Source organism: Melozone crissalis, unplaced genomic scaffold (genome assembly GCF_028551555.1).
Source record: "Melozone crissalis strain CALT ecotype California unplaced genomic scaffold, PUWL_Pcris_2 ptg000034l_1, whole genome shotgun sequence".
Classification (NCBI taxonomy): Eukaryota; Metazoa; Chordata; class Aves; order Passeriformes; family Passerellidae; genus Melozone; species Melozone crissalis.
Genome location: NW_026535812.1, coordinates 3,622,714 through 3,642,754, shown reverse-complemented (window position 1 = coordinate 3,642,754; position 20,041 = coordinate 3,622,714). Strand labels below are relative to the sequence as shown.

Genomic DNA, 20,041 nt, shown 5'->3' with positions numbered 1-20,041 from the left:
TATTTCAATAATTTCAGTAAGTCAATAAATATGATTTAAGGGTCAAATACAGTACTTTCCTAACTTGTAATTCTGCAATCCTTACTAAACCAGCAAAATGCAATGAACCATAACTTGAGAGAGAGAGATATGTTTAAATATGTATTACTTCTAAACTTTGACTTTATAAGGCCCTGAATAACTTTTTTGATTTTTGGCGATGTGGCCAAGACATGGAAATTAATCTTGCTTCAATGCAAGCACTTAAAAATGCATGTGCTACTTCTGCCACTACTAAGGCTCCAGGTTCTCAAATGACAGACAGTCCTCATCCCCACATATAAAGCTGTATCTTGGTTTGAAAGTCTGCTGAGTAAGGCAGGAGCCTCCCTTGGAATGGAAAGTGTAAACTCCTTCTCTCTGGATTATTATAAATTTGAAATTAAGGAGCTCTCAGGCAAAGAGAAAAGATTTATCTTTAAAGGATAGGAATAACAGTTCTTTACGAATATGTATAAATAATAAATTAAAAAAAAATTAAAAACTACAACTTAATAGGGAAATGAAAATAAAATGTAGTAGTACAAAAACAGTCCCAGAGTCAGAGCAGTCCCTGCCCCCTGTGTGCCAGGGCGGTGTCCCAGCCCCATGCCATGGGGGCTCAGCCCTCCTGCAGTGCCAGCTGTGGCTCTGCTGCAGCAGGGATCCTGCACAAGGGGGGAGTTTTCCTCTGCAGCTCCAGGGCTGCTGCAGATGGGCCTGGGCTCCCTCTGGCCATGCAGGGCAGCAGAAAGCTGCTCCTCTGGCAATGCAGGGGGCAAAGGCTGCTGTGCTGTGCCAGGCCCAGATTGGATCCAGGTAGGAATGCTTGGCTCCTCCCCTGGGCGGGGCATCTCCCCATGGGATGCTGGGATTGGATCAGCCCTGCAGGGACACTCAGTGGCCATGGACAGCAGAGATCTCCTGGAGGGAGGGTTGGCTGGGGGAGAGATAAAGGAAAAACTGCCCCACCTGGTTTTAACATTTGGTGATAGAATACACACTTCTGGTTACCTCTTGCATTGCAACCTAAGACAAGTGGGTTTCTTGTCTTCTCTATTCCAGAGTCTTCTCAAGAGGAAGCAATTGCCAAAGCCCCAGAGTAGATAAAATATCCAGTAGGGGCTTCAGTTGTACCATATGCAAACATCTGTGAGGCTCAGTACTTGAGCTCTGATGTTAGTGGGGAAAATCCATGCTCCTCTCTGCTGGTTGCCTGTTATGCTGATTGAGTGTCCCTCATTTCTGACAGGAGTCACTTTCAGAGAATCCAGAACTCTATAAAGTGTGAAACTCTGTGTTTCAGAGCTCCTCAACTGCAAGCATTCATGCAGCAGTGATGTAGCATTTATCACTGTACATGGTAACCACTGCTTCCCAGTACAAGTTTCCACCTAAGTGGTGCTTCTGAGCCCCCAGTTGGCCAAGCAGCTTCCACGGGTGGTTCTGTAGGATTCAGGAGCTCGTGGAACAACTTAAAGGAATACCAGACACAAATGGCTTTGAATGAAAGGGTCTGTATGATTGTTTTCTTGAAAGAAAGCATAAAGTAGCTGAAACCTATTCAAGAAGAAGAATTTGGCTCAAAAAAGACACAAGCATTTTTATAACTTTGGCTAATATCCCAAACTTTTATAGCTTGGCTAATATCTCAAACTAAAACTGTTTGAATGGCTTGTATTTTTTTTTTCTAAGTGGCAGGAAGATTGAAGAGTAATATGGTTAAAACGGATTTTCCTTACACAGTGATATGAAAGGTGAATATTTCATTTGTTTTAAATCAAGTCATCCTGCTGTCATGTTAGAAATCTCAAAGGCTCAGCCTTGTAGAAGGATTTAAAAGCAGCACTTCAGCAATAATCGGATTAGAAGGACTTGCATAGCTCTATGGTATAAAAAAGAGATAAAAGAAACCAGAGTCCCAACTTGCCACAAAGCAAGGCCGTGAGTTGTGGGGTGCAGAATCAGCCCACGGTTCTGAGCCAGTGATTCTGACATTCACCTGGAGCAGGGATGCCTGCAGACTTCAATGGGTACTGGAAAATGGTCAGCAATGACAATTTTGAGGAGTATCTGAAAGCACTGGGTAAGGTTCCCTTCAAACTTCTTGAATGAATAATCAATGCCACCTCTCTTATTCTTTGTGTGAATCTATTTTTTCTTGTACAGTCATAAGTCATTTTTGTGAGAAGTATTTTTTTTCAGAAATGCACTTTAAGGATTGCCTTAAGCAAAATTGTTTTGCCTTAAGCAGCCTCTACCTTTTAGAAGCTCACACTAACAGACATTAAACTACATAGCTTGAGGAGGTATGTGGTGGATTCCAAACATAAAAGAATCTCCTATAATTTGAAAAGCAGTAAAATTTTCATATTTAATAAAGATTCAGTGTAGTACTTAATGCAATTTTGTGTGTTTGTATTTGATGTTGTGTTAGTATCTCTACAGAAATATTAGAGGCCTTATTAACTGTCAAATACAAATTGTATTTTTAATAGATTTCACATAATTGAAAAAGTGAAACATCAAGTTATTTAGGTTATAAGAATTAGGTTCCATCCTTTTTCTGGATGGGAAGTCTGGTTTGAAAGATTTGGACATCTATTTATCTTTGTTCATTTCAGTTCTCCCTAGGAGCAACAAACTTCTCCTTGTGAAGGCTTTCCTGGATAAACATAACTCTTTTTCTTTTTCAGATGTAAATGTTGCTGTAAGAAAAATAGCCAACTTGCTAAAGCCTGACAAAGAAATCCTTCAGAACGGGGATCATATGATTATTAAAACACTAAGCACTTTTAGAAACTACATCATGGAATTTGATGTAGGAAAGGAGTTTGAGGAGGATTTATCTGGGGTGGATGATCGCAAGTGCATGGTAAGAAGTAGAACTTCAGCAATGAACAAAATTATTATTGATAACCTGAGGCCTTTCACAGAACATATCTTTTAACCATCCTGGTGGCTATTCCTGAAATGATTTCTGTACTTCTCAGTTTGCCAAGAGGTTCCTACAGTTTGCAGCATGCCTTTAGATTAGAGGAATGCTAATTTTAATCAGGAGCACAAAGCAATTTTATCAATCAGTGAATAATAACCTCAGTGAAGCTGTGCTCATTTATACTGGGATGTTTGTTACACAGAAAGACACCCAGGGTCACTTCCAGAACCTCTTTAATGAGTAAGGTTTTACAGTAGAGGAAATCCACTGATTGCAAGGTCAGGCACTGCTCCTGTGTGAGAATGGCCAAGTGCTTAAAGATTGCCTGGGTGTTCTTGTTAGAGTCCACACTTAATTAGCCCACTGGAACAAATCTTACTGAAATGAATAAGCAAACACTGGGGACTTTGTTTTACAATAGCTCTGTTTTATGAGCTCTTTTTGCTTTTTAATTTAGGACTGATAAATATCAATTTACAGAGGAAAAACTTGAGAATAGCAAGTTCTCACCTATTAGTTTGGCAGCATGACACTGGCAATATTCTACCGTTAGGAAGTTGACAAATAAAAGAAAATTATCTCAGAAGGGACTCTAGAGGAGAAATCTCATAAAAGAGAATTAATAGGTTTACATTCTGAGAAAGATAGTGCTATTTAAAAACAATAGTTTTCTCTCACACTAAGATTTGCAAATTTGCTTTTGCTCTGGTAGTGGCAGGAAAGGGAAAAAATGTGAAAACCAGAGAAAAAGAAGGGTTGGCTACTGAGTGCCTCAGCAAATCCCTCTGTGGTCCTTGTTCCAGAGGGTACAAGTTTGATGAGAGTGCAGAATCCAGCATTCACAGAAGGGAGGAGCAGCTGCATTTGTGTTGAGGACAGTGCCCCCACGGCATCTTGTGATTTTGGTTCCTGGAATGCTCTTAATTTGGATATTGAGGTCTGGATTCACTGAACAGTTAGGAGCCCAAGAAAAGATTTAAGACTGAGGTGATTAAATTACCCTCAAAGATAGCAGTGTTCAAAACATCTGCTCCAAAGTTTTGTGTGTGCACAGAACTGTCCCTCTGTAAGCATTATCTGTACTTGAATACCATTAAATCCCATCTGAAGGAGAACTAAACCATCCTCTGCATGGTGTAAAGACATAATATTTTATTATTTTTAACAAACCAAAATTCTCTACCCTATTTTGCTAAATTGAGTGATAAGGGAAGGATTCAAAATGTTAAACCAGAAAGAAACTAGAGAGAGAGAATTCCAGTCCCTACAACAGCTGATTGATTTGGCATAGAAGCTAGTTCAGCCTACTTTCAAAGGTTACTCAAACATTTCTCTGTTTACTGTTTGGTGGGAAATGCCTATTCAGCCTTGGAAGCAGAAGGTACCAGCAGCTTCCTGCCTGCTCCAAACAAACAGACAAAAACCCCAAACAACCAGGGGTGGTCACTGTCTCTGACTGGGTTTTTTAAAGAAGGATTTAGGGATGTAATTCCACAAAACCCCCAGAGATCCCTGTGTGTCTCTGTGTCTCCAGCTGGACAGTCCAGGTCACTGACGACTGGTGCTTCATTTACCTTGTAGGAGCACATCACACTTTATAGTTCAATTTTCTCATTAAATATTTCTTTTCTACATGACACCTCTGTTTTGTCAATGAAATAACAGTACATGAAGCTGTCTTGCTGAAGTGACTTCAGTCCAAATCTGATAACCATAATGTCAGGCAAAATTTGCAGCTATTAAGCAGCAAAATGGCACCAACAGTGCAGAAGGAGTCTTGTGAGAGAAGAGTCATGGAGCTTATAAAAGGTGCTGGACCACTCCCTGTGTAGTGTTACAAAGAAAACCACCATAAAAGCAAATGTTAAATATCATTCTTGGTGCTCCATTTGTTCATGTAGAGCCTGTGGAACTGCATGCCATAAAAGGCTTAATCATTAATACCAGCCTGTGTAATGGGAAAGGTTGTGAATCAATTATTTTTATTTATATTGTGGACTGATCAGACCATGGGGCAAGTTTTATCCAAGGAGCTCGATACGTGAGCAGTACAAAGTAACATGGATAAGACAAATTACACATTAAACATTAATCTATACAGCAGAGCAATCATCAGGAGACTAACAAAAATAACCTTAGAATTAATCCTTCCTAGACATATAGATTGTTTTTCTTTTAATGAGGAATATATAATCTAGCTAGAGTTAACATATCTGTAAAAATAATATCAGCACGGTGGACAGGTTAGATCCTGTGTGTAATTCACTGAAATTGTGTTCACCTTTCAGTTATAAAACATATCCCTGAGCCAGTCAGGTTAGAGTGTAACTACAGTAATTCCAAATCAATGCTGTCCATGAGCAGGAAATGCTAAAAAGTGTTGCTGATACTTATTTTTGATGTTGGAGTTTTGACATTATGAACTTGACAGTCTTGTGATAGTGCAAGCCCTCTCCTCCTTTGCAGATAGGGTGTTTTTCATTTTTGTAGTTGGTCACTCCTGGGAGCCTGTCTGAACTTACTTGATCAGAGAGTTAATTGAGAAAGATAAACCTTAGCAATTTCAATTTGTCCTTCTCTTGACCCTCATGCACCTATTCTTCTTGCATGCACATATTTTTGGGTGACTTCACTGCAGGGATAGAGGGAACAGCAGCTGGTGACATCAGGTCCTTTAGGATGTTGTTTCTGTTGGGAAGGGAAAATTTGCAACTTTGGAAACACTAAAGCCCTGCAGTTTAGGTAAAGATGCAGTTTCTGTGTTCTGCAAAACCAAAGATGGGGATAGTTGAACACAGGAGAGATCACAAATGACAATTGGTACCAGTGCTCCTCAGGCTTTCCACCAGGATTGGATCTCCTGGATAAAAGTTAAATCTATTCACTTGGCAATTTTGTGGAAAAGATCTTTCTGCAACTTCAAACATACTTAACTATGCAGGGTTGTTAAAAACTTGGCAGCTTCAAGCACAAACATAAAATGAAAGTTCAGGAGCATCTTTCATTCCTTGCAAATGTTCCAAGGTGTGCATTAGATGGTGTAGAAGTTTAGAACATTAATTTGTGTTACATTTTTCTCACATGATGTGAATTGGAGCATGTAGTTAAGCTTCTACTGCTTTGAAGAGTTTGTTCATAGTTTTAATTGGCAACACATTATCAGATGGAGAATGTACAAGACAGAAATTTAAAGTTAAATGGAGAGCACTGGCTTTGGTATTTCTCACACTGAGTCTTTGATCCTGCTGTCTTAATTCTCAGTGAAGCTCCAGTCTCATCATGAAATCTCAATTTTAAAGAGAATTTCTACAATCTCAAATTGTGATTAATTTAGCATCTCAGGTGTTGCTCTAAGTATGAAACTTTGTTTCTTGTATATAAACATTACTGTGGAAAAAATTTACTGTGCATGCAAGAGGAAGACCCTATTGAAAAAATTGATCCAAAACTATCTCTGAAAGGATCTCTCATTTATCAGCAGATAGTTGTGCTTCCCTTTTTCCACTGTCAGTGATAACCAGTGAGGCTGGTGAAACACCTACAGTGTGAAATATAGGAACAAGGCACATAAGCCTTCTGTACCTTCACAGTGTAATTTACTTAGTGTTTAGTAAAGAAATTATGAAAAAGTTAACTGAAAAACCTTAAAATGCTGAAGCAAAGGCTGAAGTTTCACATTGGAAGTCTTTGCATCCAATGAATCAAAGCAGATTGAAAATTGTATAGCTCAGATGCAAAAATGACTTTCTTAAAATTTTTAGTTTTCTAATGATTCTGCTGCTAAAGTCAGAGAAGACTTTTGCATTATAATTATTCTCTGCTGTTCAGGCATTTGAAAGACTGAATTGTTTTATCTTAGACTATTAATTAATCTATTTTATGCAGAATTAATCTCTTTTGACAGAGACTAAGGGCAAATGATGTGTTAAAAGATCAAGAAAGATTTTATGTTGTAAATATAGAAGAGCAGAATTTTATGTCCTAAATATAGAAGAGCAGAATTTCTTGGATAGCTGAGAAGAATTGTGTTATAACTGAGTATTTGTCCAAGCATATGAGAGGTGCTTTGGTAACTCAGAACCTTGTGCTCTCTGATACAGTAATTTTCTTCTTCCATTGAAGCAGGAAATGAAATGACAAAGGCAGGGAATTGGGAAACAGAGAAAACTGCAAGAATTTGAAACTGAATGTGGGAAATAATACATCTTAACCATTTAGTTATCTAAACCTGAATACAAGGGGGATATAACCATGAATAAGTTATCAAGTGGGTGTTTAGGTTTCCTTTATTGGAACTAACAGAACTTGTAGTCTTAGTAAGACCTGCTGGGGTGGGGTAGGGTGAGGGGGATTTGGGAGTTGTGGAATTCCCACATCAGATCTAGAATACTTCTTACCATGTGAAATGTCAGTTAGTGTTTGAAACAGCCCCACAAGAACTGTTCACAGACACCTGAGGGTGCCATGTCCTGCTGAAGGGAGGGAAGTTGAAAAATTATCATGGCTCTGTTCTAATTAACAAACGTGCCTAATGTGACACTGATTCCTCTCAGGTTTGTACTCCTTGCAGTGGAGGTAGTTGTTCTGGCCATAATTTGATTTATACCACTGCAAGGTCAGAATAAAGCCCTATTACAAAATCACATGGTTTGTGAAGCTTATTTAACTATTTAGGCAGGTTGCTCTGTTACACAAATGGAATTCGCAGCTGTTAATCTAGTTCTGAGCAGGCTTGGGAATTAAGACTTTTCTGCCAGAAAAACAACAACCAACAAACAACATTCCAGTGCATGGAATTACACGAGGGAACTCCCACAGAATGAGAAGATTCAAAATAAATAGTGCCTGTCTAGTAAGATGCCAGATCAGCAATATGTCTTTACTTGATCCCTCTGATTTAGCTTTTTAGTTTAGCTGATTTTATTTCTTTACCCTTTCAGTGCTGCCCTTTTGGGCTTATAAGTATTTTCTCATATATTTTGGTGGAACAAGAATTATTCTAGAATTACTGTGCTGGGGCTGGTCTTCTCTCAGATTCAGTGCCTCCTGTCTCTTTGCAGTACTGTAATGTCCCCAGCTCCTCATTGGCATAATCCCTGTTGTTATTTTTTTTTTTATTAATTTGGTGGGGAGGGAGGTGTAATTTAAAAGAGGTCAAATTTATGATAGTTTTCTGTTGGTATTTCTGGCCCTTTAGAATCTGCTGTCAAAAAAAGATGGATAAAAGTCCTCCAGTCAACGCTCTGAGGCTCCAGAGAGCAGAAGTCCATGCTGGGCCCCTCTCAGGCTGTGTCAGAATGGACTCTGGTCCTTCTGTGTGTGCCTCAGTGAGGAGCAGCAGTTTCCTTTCCCCTGCCTTGCTCCTTGGCCATTAGTCCCTGCCTGGAAGTGATGTGCTCAGCACATTTGCATGGTGATAACAAATGGAATCTTTGCCCATATAAATGTCATAAATTTCACATTCTGCAGGGCTGGATTCCTGTCTGAACCACGAGGCTGATTAGAAGCTTTGGAGCTAGTTATTCACAGAACTGCTGCTAGCACAAGCAAGCTCTGCAGGGAAAGTGGGTTTGGATAGGTTTAGCATTTCACTTTTTGTGAACTCTAAAAGCTCTGGGAGCTATGAATGGAGAAAGAGCAATCAGAATCTGCTGAAAAGCTGAGAACCAGACTTAACAAATCCAATTTTGAATGACAAACCATTAGTATTGTGTACAATTGTATCGTGCCAAAATTACACAGGGGATAAATCATTTACAGCCATTAATTTAAACACTAAGTGTCTTAGAATCGATTCTGATTGTTGCACAGAGGGAATTGGATGTGATGGCTTTTACTCTTTTTTCTGGCATGGGATGTACGCAAGTTTTCCTATTTTTGTATTGCTTGTATACAATTTTATTTCAGTAAGAAAAAAAGCCACCATTCCTAAGAAATAAAATAGTATGCACTGTGTAAAGTATTGATTCTCCTCCTCCCCCACACACTGTCAGCTGCATAGCCCAGAGCTTTGCACCTTCACTTTCCTACTCCCTGCAACATCTCTTGGCTTTGCTTTGCTCTGTTGTTCTTATGAGCAAGGATTCAAAACAAGGAATTGGAACATTTAGGATCTGATCCTATCTGACTACAGCTTACTTTTCATCTGATTTTTTTCAATCCAATCCTAAGCCCCTTTTCCAGCAGTGATGCTGACAGTGACAGAAGCAAAGGACACTTTGCCATGGCTGAGCTACAGCGTGGCTAAATAGCTTCAGCCTTTGGCCAGCACCAGCATCTGGAGATAAAGGATTCCAGGAATCCTTCCAGGCATTGTTCTGTCAGGTTTGTTGTTGTTTTCTCAGTAGTTTCTGCTGCTGAACTTCCAGATACAGATGTGAAAGACTGAATTGCTTTATCTTAGACTATTAATTAATTTGTCTTATGCAGAATTAATCTCTTTTGACAAAAGGGGTTTCAGGGGGACAAAGCTGCCCATGGCTGTAGTCCCTGGAGCAGCCTCCTGCACAGAGGCCATAGGGAGTGACCACGTGGCAGAATTCCCTCTCACTGCTATTGGACTTTGTCTGGGACATCAACATCAGTTTATTCTATGCACACTTCATTTTTTTTTCCCCAAAAAAAGCTGCTTACAAGAGGTTTTTGTATCACTTTGATACTTAGTATAGATGAAATGGTTTATCTGATAAGTTGTTAAATACCTTGCTGGAGATATGGCTGTGTTGGACCAAAAGTTCTAGGATATTTTCTTTGCTGTTATTTACAAGATGCAGCTCAAATTGGATTTTTCTGTTTTATCTGACCTAAAAAAAAAAATTCCTTTCCATTTTTTAATCCTTCTTAGATCATAATTACAGTTGTAAAATATGCTGTCATTCCCCAAGCAGAGATTTACTGGCTGAAGATGGAGCAGGGAGTGTGGTGCATGCCTGGCTTTGCAGTCATTTGGTGCTCCAAATATAGAGACAGCACTGAGGGAAGCAGCAGAAAAATAGAACTGATGCTGCTTGTTTGTGCTACAGATAGAAATCAATATCATATTTTTGATGAAAGGTGGGAGCTGCAATTCATACTTGTAAAGGCAACGTGTCAAAAATCTATGTAGCATTAACAAAAAATGTTCATGAACTACTTGGATAAAAGTTATTTTCTTCCATTCATCTGTAAAATCCATTCTGCACCCTCAGCTGCAGCCCCTGAGCCAGGCAGGCTCACGGGAATTGCCAGCAGGGGAATGAGAAATATTGTGCAGAGCCAGCACCAAATGTCTTTGCACTTGGACCTCAATGGGAAATGCAAAGGACTCTGCTCACATGTTTGATGACTGTTTCAGTAAATTACAAAAGTCACTGTCTCTGCCTGTGTATCAAGACGATTTGCCACTGGGAGCTGAAATTGTGCAACATTTCACTACAGCTGCTGCTACTAAAGAAAAAGCAGATATGTAGTCAAGAATTTGTTTAGGGGTTGCTAAATATTTCATTTAATAAATCTACCTTGTCTCATAACTGGAAACAGTAATGAGAATACTTTAATTATCATTTCCTCCACCTTCAATATTCAGGAAGATTTAGGCAGTGCTATGCATATGAATTTAAAACTTCATAACACAGAGATTAAATCACTAACAAAAGTATGTGGATGCCTAAGTAATAAAAGCAGAAAATCAAAGTACGAAAAAGTGAAAGACTACAGAAACCATACCATAAAAGTAAAGAAAATTTGAACATTTTTTGTGTTCTCAGGCTTCAGAGGCTTTTCCACTCCCCAGAAGAGCTCCATTCTCTAGTATTACACCTCAAGAACAAAGTGTACATAATGTGAAAATTGTGCAGTGCTGGTGGTTGGATTTTTTTGAGAGGAGTTAAATTGAGGCAAGACTCCCAGGTTTTTACCTCACTCCATCCCCTTTTCTGGCATTCCTTTAGTATTATTGATACTGGTGACTAATAGTATTAGACTATAGGGACTAATAATATTAGACTATAATAATATCATTATAATATAGTTATATATTATAATAATTAGTCACTATAAGTGACTAATTAATATATAATAATACTTATATTTATATTATCTGTTAAATATATTAATTAAATATTTCAATTATTAATGTATTAATAATATATTAATTATTAATATATTAATAATATGTTAATAAATTTAATAAAATGCTAAATAATAAAATAATAAATAAAAATTTTATTAAAGATAATAAAATGCTAAAATAATTAGTCGCTATAAGTGACTAATAATAATATTAGACTATAGTGACTAATAATATTTAGTATTATTAGAACTGCTGACTAATTGCACCCATCACCATTCTCTGTTGAATTTTCCTACAGGTTTACATGCACATGACCCAGGAATTGTTCATCTTAGGGTTAAGTATGGGCAGGTGGAAAGCAAGCAAGAGTCAAGCTTGCTTATGGTGAGCTAGATTATGCACTATGTAGTTGAAAGGAATAAACAATGGCTGCCATTTATTATCAAGTATTACAAGGTGCTCAAAAAGGCAGAGCTCAGTTTTAGAGAAATGCTCCATTTCCAGCTGGTTGGTTCTGTCACTGGAAGCTCTGCAGTGTCCCTGGGTTTGCCTGCCTGTGGAGCAGGATGGGGAGCAGGAGCTGAGTGCCTGGGCTGCCCTGTCCCCACCCTGGGCAGGATTTTCAGTCCTTCTGGGCAGGTGGCAGCAGCTCCGTAACCAGGCAGCCCTTGGGTAATGCTATTACCAAAATAGGGGCAAACAAGGTTCCTCACAAAGGCACACTTTGCTGGAAAAGCAGCTTTACATAAAAGGTGAAGTGTTTGTTTATCTTGGGATTGTGTGCCAGGAAGGACCAGAGGGTCACACAGAGCAGTCTGCAAGCCCCTGATTATACCATGGCAAGGTCCTGATCCAATCCTCAAAAATCAATCCTTGCTCTCTGATACAGCAAGAGAGATTATACACACAACATTTGCCCTACAGTATTTCTGGAGTATTGTTTTTATGTTCTGATTGCAATATTTGGGAATGTTGTAAAGCAAGTGTTGCTCTGGTTTAGGTGTTGTAGAGGGTGGGATGTTGGAGCAGCCAGGGCAATTCAGCCTCAGCTAACATTCCCTATGTGTCTCAGTAGAGGTATTTGAGGTGGCAGGATATGTTTTAATCTGAGTTAAAAGATAATTTTATATTTTGTGTACTGGTTTAATAAAAGAGACATTGAGACATTACAGTTTGAGGTAAAGAAAGGATACAGATGCCACTGATTAAAGTGGTTGTTCCTGCTAACAAAGAAAATTACATTATGTTCTCTTGCAATGTATTCTACCCTTTATAACCTTCAGAGCAAAACAGCTACATACAGAAATCAGGAATTGTGTGGTTTACTCATATCCCTCACTATTTTATATTTCTCAAAGGGAAGGCAGAGGATACCTGAGAATATTGTCGGATAAGACAGCTTGGTCAATGTCTGTGGGTTTAGACTCTTTGTGGTTATCAGCAAATTGCAAAAAGCAATTTCTAATCTTGACTGGAAAAACAAAAAAATCCTGAGGAAAAACTGTGTTGTTTTCTGAGATGAAACAATTTCAGTCACCCTTGGAGGCTAAAAAGTTAACATTTCCTTGTGCTGCTACAAATATTTCTCTATTTCCCCCAAGTGTACTAAATCAATATAACACTCTGAACTGACTTTGAGCATTAGGACCAATAAAGTTGGATCCTACTTCATCATGGTGTTTTGCCTCTGAATTCACATCTAAACCCACCAAATTTAACTATTAAGCTAGAATAAAGATAAAACTATGCTGAGCTAATACTCAGTGGATATAAGTAAGTGGAGTTACTGAGCAAAGTTCCACATACAAATGCTTCATTCCACAGTATTCCTCACATCTACCACTCACCATTCATTGTTACATTCGTTTTTTAGAATCAGAAATCTGTAGCTGTTAATTTATAAATTAAACATTATTCACTTTGACTCCTATTATTTGTTATCTTCTGTCTCTTCAGTGAATGTGTGCAGATTCAGACATGGGACAGAATTTAGGTTATGGTGACCACATTAACAACAGTTTTACCCAAATATGTTGTTCCTTCCTGCATTAGCATTTTGTGCATTAAAAGGATATGGTTTCATAAAATGTTATCTACTTCTTGGTTTAAATATATCACTTTGCAAAAGAGAACAGAAGCATTTGTGAATGCATTTTATAAATTAGAGAGATTTTTAGCAAGGACGTGTGAGTTTGTTTCTCAGAGCCCCCATGTGGTGCAGACAGACTGAAGGGATCAATCCCATTGCCTTGCCCATGATTCTCTGTCCTGGCACTCTGGAGTGATTCATTTTCCATGCTGCTTTAGTCTAAAGCTTTCCAGGGGAGGAGGCTGCTGCCTGCACTCATTCAAAGACAGTGCCTGTCACGGGTATCATTTAAGAATTAAATTTTTGTGACATACACAGATTAAATAAATAGGACTGAATAGATCTTGAGTGTTGAACTGGGCTTAATTACCAGAAGGAAGAATGTAGGCTGACTTCTTCTCTTAGGAACTACACAGGATGGATGCAGGAATTGTCCTTTAATGATAGATCAGAATTCTTCATCTCTCCATATCTGACTGCTCAAGCCTTTTACAAGGTAGACATCAATTCCCTGTTTAGTCCTCAGAGTGCCTTCAAACAAGCTGATTTACAGGCCATGTGCTAATATTAATGTTAAACTATCCTCATGGAGCACAAACTGTCACCACTTTAAATGTTTTACAGAGCATTGCTTCTCTTTGTCTCAGGGAGATGGGAAAGGCAAATTGTCAGTAAGTGCTGACCAGAGGAACAGGCTGCACTGTCATACAGTGAAGAAATTGTATAAATCAGGTTTTCCTGAACCCCCAGGACAGCACCAATATTCACACAATATTGGTGAATTGATTATTGCAGTGTTGATTACTGCACCTGACTCTTGGCTTGCTCTGCCAGTCCTGGCTGGAGAAGTCCCCCAGCCTTTTTTGCAGGATGCTGCCAAGTTCCCAACTTGCTGACACTTCCAAACCACTCTGCTGGGGGAAGGAAGGCAGATTGAGAATGAGGAAAAGCCAGCTCTGTGTTCAAAAGCTTTGTTCATCCACAGGAAATGGGAATTGTTCTCAGGTAGAGTAGCTGGAGAATCATTCAAAACCAGACTGGATCTTAACATTTCAGCTCCTTTTGCACATACAGTGTTAGGCTGAAGGGCCCTTCTGCTGCTGCATTTTTCAGCAGGGAGAGAGGAGTGCGTTTTACACAGTGGTTTTGATGGTATTTTTTCTTGCTTTATCTCATCCCTCCAATTTATGGCAGCAATTTTCTATTCAACTAATTTCTTAAGTAATTGTCCTAAGTGGTACAACACTATCCAATCATTCTTTTCCTGAGATATACACTCATAATTAGAGATAAGTTTTGCTTCACAGAAACTAATGACAATATCAGAGAATATGACAGTAATCCCAAACATGTCTGTTTTGTCAGACCACTGTGTCTTGGGATGGAGATAAGCTGCTCTGTGTGCAGAATGGAGAGAAGGAGGGCCGTGGTTGGACCCAGTGGATTGAAGGAGATGAAATGCACCTGGTAAGATCATGCAAGAGGTTTGGAATGCTCTTCCCTTCAAATGTTAGATAAAACACAGCAGGGAATGTGCTGTGTCATTTTGGCTTGCTTGGACATAATTGGGTATTGGTGCCGCACTTGACGTGTTTCTAAAGCAACACTTTCATTTGGAGCCATTATGTTTTTATGTCCCTTTCAAAGCCTGACCATTTTGAGTGCTCAGTGTCTGTCAGACTCACCAGGCTGAAATGTTCACACATTTACCAGAATGTCCCTCACAGTCTGTAAAATGCTCAGTATGGGAGCTGTGAAACTGAGCACCCAAAAGCAAGGGAAAAAAGACACAATTGTTCTTTTAAAATAATTACAGGCCACACTACATTATAGCCTAGAGAACTAAAATGGCAATTAAGCTTTTGAAATTGATGTTTTTTTCAGATAGTCATTTTTATCTTTCTAAATTAACAGGACCTGAAAGAAGATGCCTGTTCTTTTGTCCTGTTACTCTTTATAGCATCCTCACTCTCTCATCAGTGTGGGTAAAAGGCAGTGTTCCTGCTGGGATAATAAACTCCAACCTCCATTTCTCCTCACTGTGCAGTGCTATTAGCATTCAGCAATCTAAATGGATATATTCTAAATGTTCAAATCAGCACCAGAGTTATCAAATCCTGGCAGAAGCACCTCAAGCCCCTTATTACCAAACATAATTTTGAGGAAGTGTTGGTGGTTCCAGAATGCAGCTGAGGAGAGGAATAGCTATGACAGATCTCCCCAGCTGGCCTTGGTGCAGCACAGGCAGGAGAAGGTTGCTGTGTGAGTGAGGACTTCATAGCTGAGGCTCAGAAACATGATCATGGAAATGAAATAAATTGTCCAGTATGTTGGCAATTTAAGCAAAAAGTCTTGGTTTAAGAAATACTGTCAAATGTCACAACTGTGTACAATATGCTGTCCTCTGGGCAAAATAAAGCCAGAATATTTTTCTGCTTTAATTAATTTTTAGGAAAGAAATGTCCACATCAAACTAGGTCAAGATGACAAATCACTGTAAATGAAGTCTGCTAGGTTGGTTCATCAAAACTAGGTTCTGCAATATGTTTTTGGTCTAATTGGGATTCCACAGCATCCCGTAAACCTGGCTGGGCAGTCCATGTTAACCTGTGGGACCAGGGCACCAGAAAATTTCAACATGCCTGTCTTTTGGAAGCTGCAATAGTGCCTGCAGAATCAGCCAATTATTATTCTCTTTCCAGGGGAGAAGTAAAGTGTTCCCTCCTCACCTGGAGGAGGGGAGGCAGCAGTAAATGAGATACCCAAATTTCCTGTGCAGGCACACTCCCCCCAAGAAGCCCCTGTCAGTATTTCCACACTGTTGGGGAAGATGAAACAGGAAAGCCTTATAAATATGATTGTCTGGCAAAAGATTTTGAGAATATGGAAACTATAAGCGAGATTGAGATGAAAGCAAGCTTTGAGATACCTCAGTTACTGAACAACTGGAAAACAATGGTGTGGCTGGCTGAAGGTGATCTCCTTCTGATGGAACAATTCCCTCTGCTTGCTGACAGGCCCAAGGGTCAGAGCAGACCCTACAGCTTGGCAGAAGGGGTCCAAAGAGGAGTTTTTAGGGTTTAAAATGTAACACGTATGGTAATGTAGTGATTCTTATAGGCTGTATGTAAATGCTGTAGGAATTGTATCTTGTACTAGATTGGTGAGTGAGAATCAGAATATTCAACACAGAAGATTTATGGTATTGTAATGGGAACGTTGCTCTCTTACCCCTTTTACTCTCTTATGCTTTTGCTCTCTTACCCTCTCATCCTCTCTCCCCCTCTCTTCTCTCAGGCCTGCTCTGAGCTGTGGCTGCAGCTCCCACCATGGCCCTGCACCCAGGCCCTTTGCAATAAACCCCAAATCCCAGCAGGGCCCTGCACCCAGGCCCTTTGCAATAAACCCCAAATCCCAGCAGGGCCCTGCACCCAGGCCCTTTGCAATAAACCCCAAATCCCAGCAGGGCCCTGCACCCAGGCCCTTTGCAATGAACCCCAAATCCCAGCAGGGCCCTGCACCCAGGCCCTTTGCAATAAACCCCAAATGCCAGCAGGGCCCTGCACCCAGGCCCTTTGCAATAAACCCCAAATCCCAGCAGGGCCCTGCACCCAGGCCCTTTGCAATAAACCCCAAATCCCAGCAGGGCCCTGCACCCAGGCCCTTTGCAATAAACCCCAAATCCCAGCAGGGCCCTGCACCCAGGCCCTTTGCAATAAACCCCAAATCCCAGCAGGGCCCTGCACCCAGGCCCTTTGCAATAAACCCCAAATGCCAGCAGGGCCCTGCACCCAGGCCCTTTGCAATAAAACTACAATCTGTCTCCCATGTGTGCAGAAGTTCAGTACAAAATTAACTCATGCAAAAGAAGTAACCAAGTATTTTAGAGCCCACTCCTCAATCTTTCAATTTTCTCACTTCTGTTATTTCACGGATTTCAAAAGATGTCCTCTTTATTTCTCTAATCTTGTTAATGCAGCTCTCTCCATTAAAAGTACAGTAGAGTCCCCTTTAGTATCTTATTTTTGACCAGCTAAGATTACTAGGTCCTGTCCTTTTGAGAGAGCTTTAATACAATGGGCAGTTACCTTTAAAGAATGGATACTTCAATACCTTTATGATCCTATTGAACTTTACACAATGAGCCAAGTGTTAATTTATTCTTTTCACAGTTCTGCAGAAAGTAGCACCACATCCTTTAGGAGTTTATCGCTTCCTATTTCTTTATTTCATTCTGTGGTCTGTACTTTGTAGTTCTTTTTGGATTTTATTTTATGTGAGTGACTTATTTGACCATTCCCCACTTCCTTTTGAGTTTTATTGCCCTTTTCTATTGTATTGATTGCTTCTGCTCCATAGTTTTTTGTCACTGTCAGCAAATCTCTCAGTCCTTATTGCACACTCCTTCTTCTGGGTTACCTCTGCAGGAGTGAAGAGAACAGGTCCCAGCCAAAGTCACTGCTCAGTCTGTTGTTCCACCAACTCAGCATGAACCATTTTCTCTTACTGGGGTCAAGCAACATGTGTTGTAGCCCCACAATTCCCTTCACAGAGAAAAGCAAGGCACAATTCTTCCCAAGAATATTTCTGGGTTTCACATTCTCTGAACATCAGAGAAAGGAAACACAATTCTTATCATTTGCTGTGCCTGTGTTTGTGCCAAAGCAGAATGCAATATGGAGATTGTTTACCCACAGTGATGGGGTTTTGTTTCCTTGGCCTGTCAGGGTCAGGTGTGTGTGTGTGTGTCAGGACTGTCAAGGGATTTTTTAAAGTCATTTTATCAAAGTCCCTCATAATAAATGTGCATAACTTCATCAAAATATTCTGGGAGCTTTATTAAAAGTCTCATCTTGAGCTGGAAAGTGTATCAGATCGGCTAGGTCATGCATGAGCACTGTCCTTATGTCCCTTAAGAGCTTCCACGCTCTTTTTTCTTGCACCTGAGCCTTGCTCCAGGCACACACCTGTGTGCACTCCCCAGGGGGAACCTGAGGAGTTTCAGGAGTGGGGATGGGTGAGCAGGCAAACAGCAGCAGCAGCCTCAAAACCCCAGCCCAGGATGGGAACGGTGCCCCTGCTCATGCCCAGCTCACAGAGATGCAGAGATCACTCTCAAAGCTCCTGTGACGCTGCCTGGGGGCTATTTACAAACCACAAACGGGATGGGGCTGCTGTGAAACGTGCTTCGAGCTGATTTTCCAGCATCAGTCTCATTACATGATTATGACAATGGGAAGATGCCAGCAGCTCACATCCCAGGCAGCAGACCAAGAACTTAATGTTACAACTCACTTTATAAGTTTTTTGACCAATCACACGAAGCAAAAGCACATTGACAGTATCTCCATCCAACCACTAAAAGCACAGGTACCTTTGGTTAAAACAATGCTTGCTTATTTTAAATACAATACCTGTTTGTGAGCCTTAAAGCACAATGCACAGAGCTCCATTATTAAGCTTTAACCTTCCTAATACCCTGCTAGATAAACTTTGTGTAGCTTAGAGAGTTATTCTAGACAAGTGTTAATACACAGACCATTTTTCTATTTGCCCTTGCTTTTCTACTTTTTACATAATTTTTCTGCTGACCTATCTCATGGCTGCTGCTTAGCTCTAATCACAGTTTTACTGTCTCTGAGGCCTGCATCTTGCAGCTTTCCCAAAACCCTCTGATTTTGTAGATTCCCACACTCCTGTGGCACTCAGAGAATCAGCTTTTTGCACCCAGGGTACTCAGGCTCAGTCAAACCCTCTGTGCTCTGCTGGCTGACAGGCCTGGAGCAAATCTTCTGTACAGCCTTTGGTAGCCAGGAGCTCTGTGCTGCTGAAGTGACCCTGATTTCTGCATGTGCAGGCTTGAGCTACACCCAGCTGTCACCACAGAGATTCTGAGCTGCTGAGGCAAATTCATCCCCACCTCTTTATGTACCCAAAACAGAGAATGCCCCTCCAAAAGGCCTCAAGCAGTTGCATATTATTCACTGCAAATCAAGAATGATACACCAGGAATGGATTTGGCCCTTTAAGTTCTGAGATCCCAAAATAACTTCCCTTGCTCCACCTTTTAGCAGAAACCAAACCCAAACCAGATGTTTTCTTTTAGGATGAAGAATAGGCTAAAATATGTACAAGCCTCCCAGTTTAATTTAATAGAAAATCATGGATTCAAATTCAGCTGGATGTACACATGAATCCATAATGTTTGTGTGTGCCAGTGTTCACAGGGGTTTTTGGATTGGGGAAGAGACGAGGATCTGACTCCATGTTTCAGAAGGCTTGATTTATTATTTTATGATATACATTACATTAAAACTATACTAAAAGAATAGAAGAAAGGATTTCATCAGAAGGCTAGCTAAGAATAGAAAAAGGAATGATAACAAAGGCTTGTGTCTCAGACAGACAGTCTGAGCCAGCTGACTGTGATTGGCCATTAATTAGAAACAACCACATGAGACCAATCACAGATGCACCTGTTGCATTCCACAGCAGCAGATAACCATTGTTTATATTTTGTTCCTGAGGCCTCCCAGCTTCTCAGGAGGAAAAATCCTAAGGGAAGGATTTTCCATAAAGGATGTCTGTGACATTTGTGTCCTAAGTAAAAATTGTGGTTTCTAATTATTTTCTCCTCCTAGGAAATAAGAGTGTGTGGAGTCACATGCAAGCAGGTCTTTAAGAAGGTGCAGTGAGCTTCTGCTGCTCCAGGAGTGAAGAACAACAGAACAACAGAATTTACTGACTTGCCAGCAACTCTCCAAACGTTAGCACTGAGCATCCTCAGCAACAAGAGCAAACACAGAAATGAAGATCACATTAGAACCATATAGCTGGAATAAAATATTTTTAGGAAACTGAAAAAAATGACTGCGAATAAAGCTATTTTTAGAAATGCCAATTAAAGATACTAAATTCTCTAAATGTGTGCATACCGTAATTCTTG

General features: G+C 40.0%; 1 protein-coding gene across 2 annotated transcripts; it reads left to right on the top strand.

Annotated features, from left to right (window-relative positions):
• The first annotated feature begins 1,707 nt into the window (after positions 1-1,707).
• On the top strand, positions 1,708-19,912 carry RBP1 (retinol binding protein 1). Of its 2 annotated transcripts, none has more exons than XM_054282892.1 (4): positions 1,708-2,104; positions 2,715-2,893; positions 14,461-14,562; positions 19,737-19,912. In XM_054282892.1, exons 1-4 carry the CDS (start codon positions 2,032-2,034, stop codon positions 19,788-19,790), a joined length of 408 nt encoding a protein of 135 aa, XP_054138867.1. In that variant the 5' UTR covers positions 1,708-2,031; the 3' UTR covers positions 19,791-19,912. The 2 variants fall into 2 exon arrangements, with proteins under 2 accessions (XP_054138867.1, XP_054138868.1); XM_054282893.1 differs by having other exon boundaries at positions 1,732-1,775.
• The last annotated feature ends 129 nt before the right edge of the window (positions 19,913-20,041 follow it).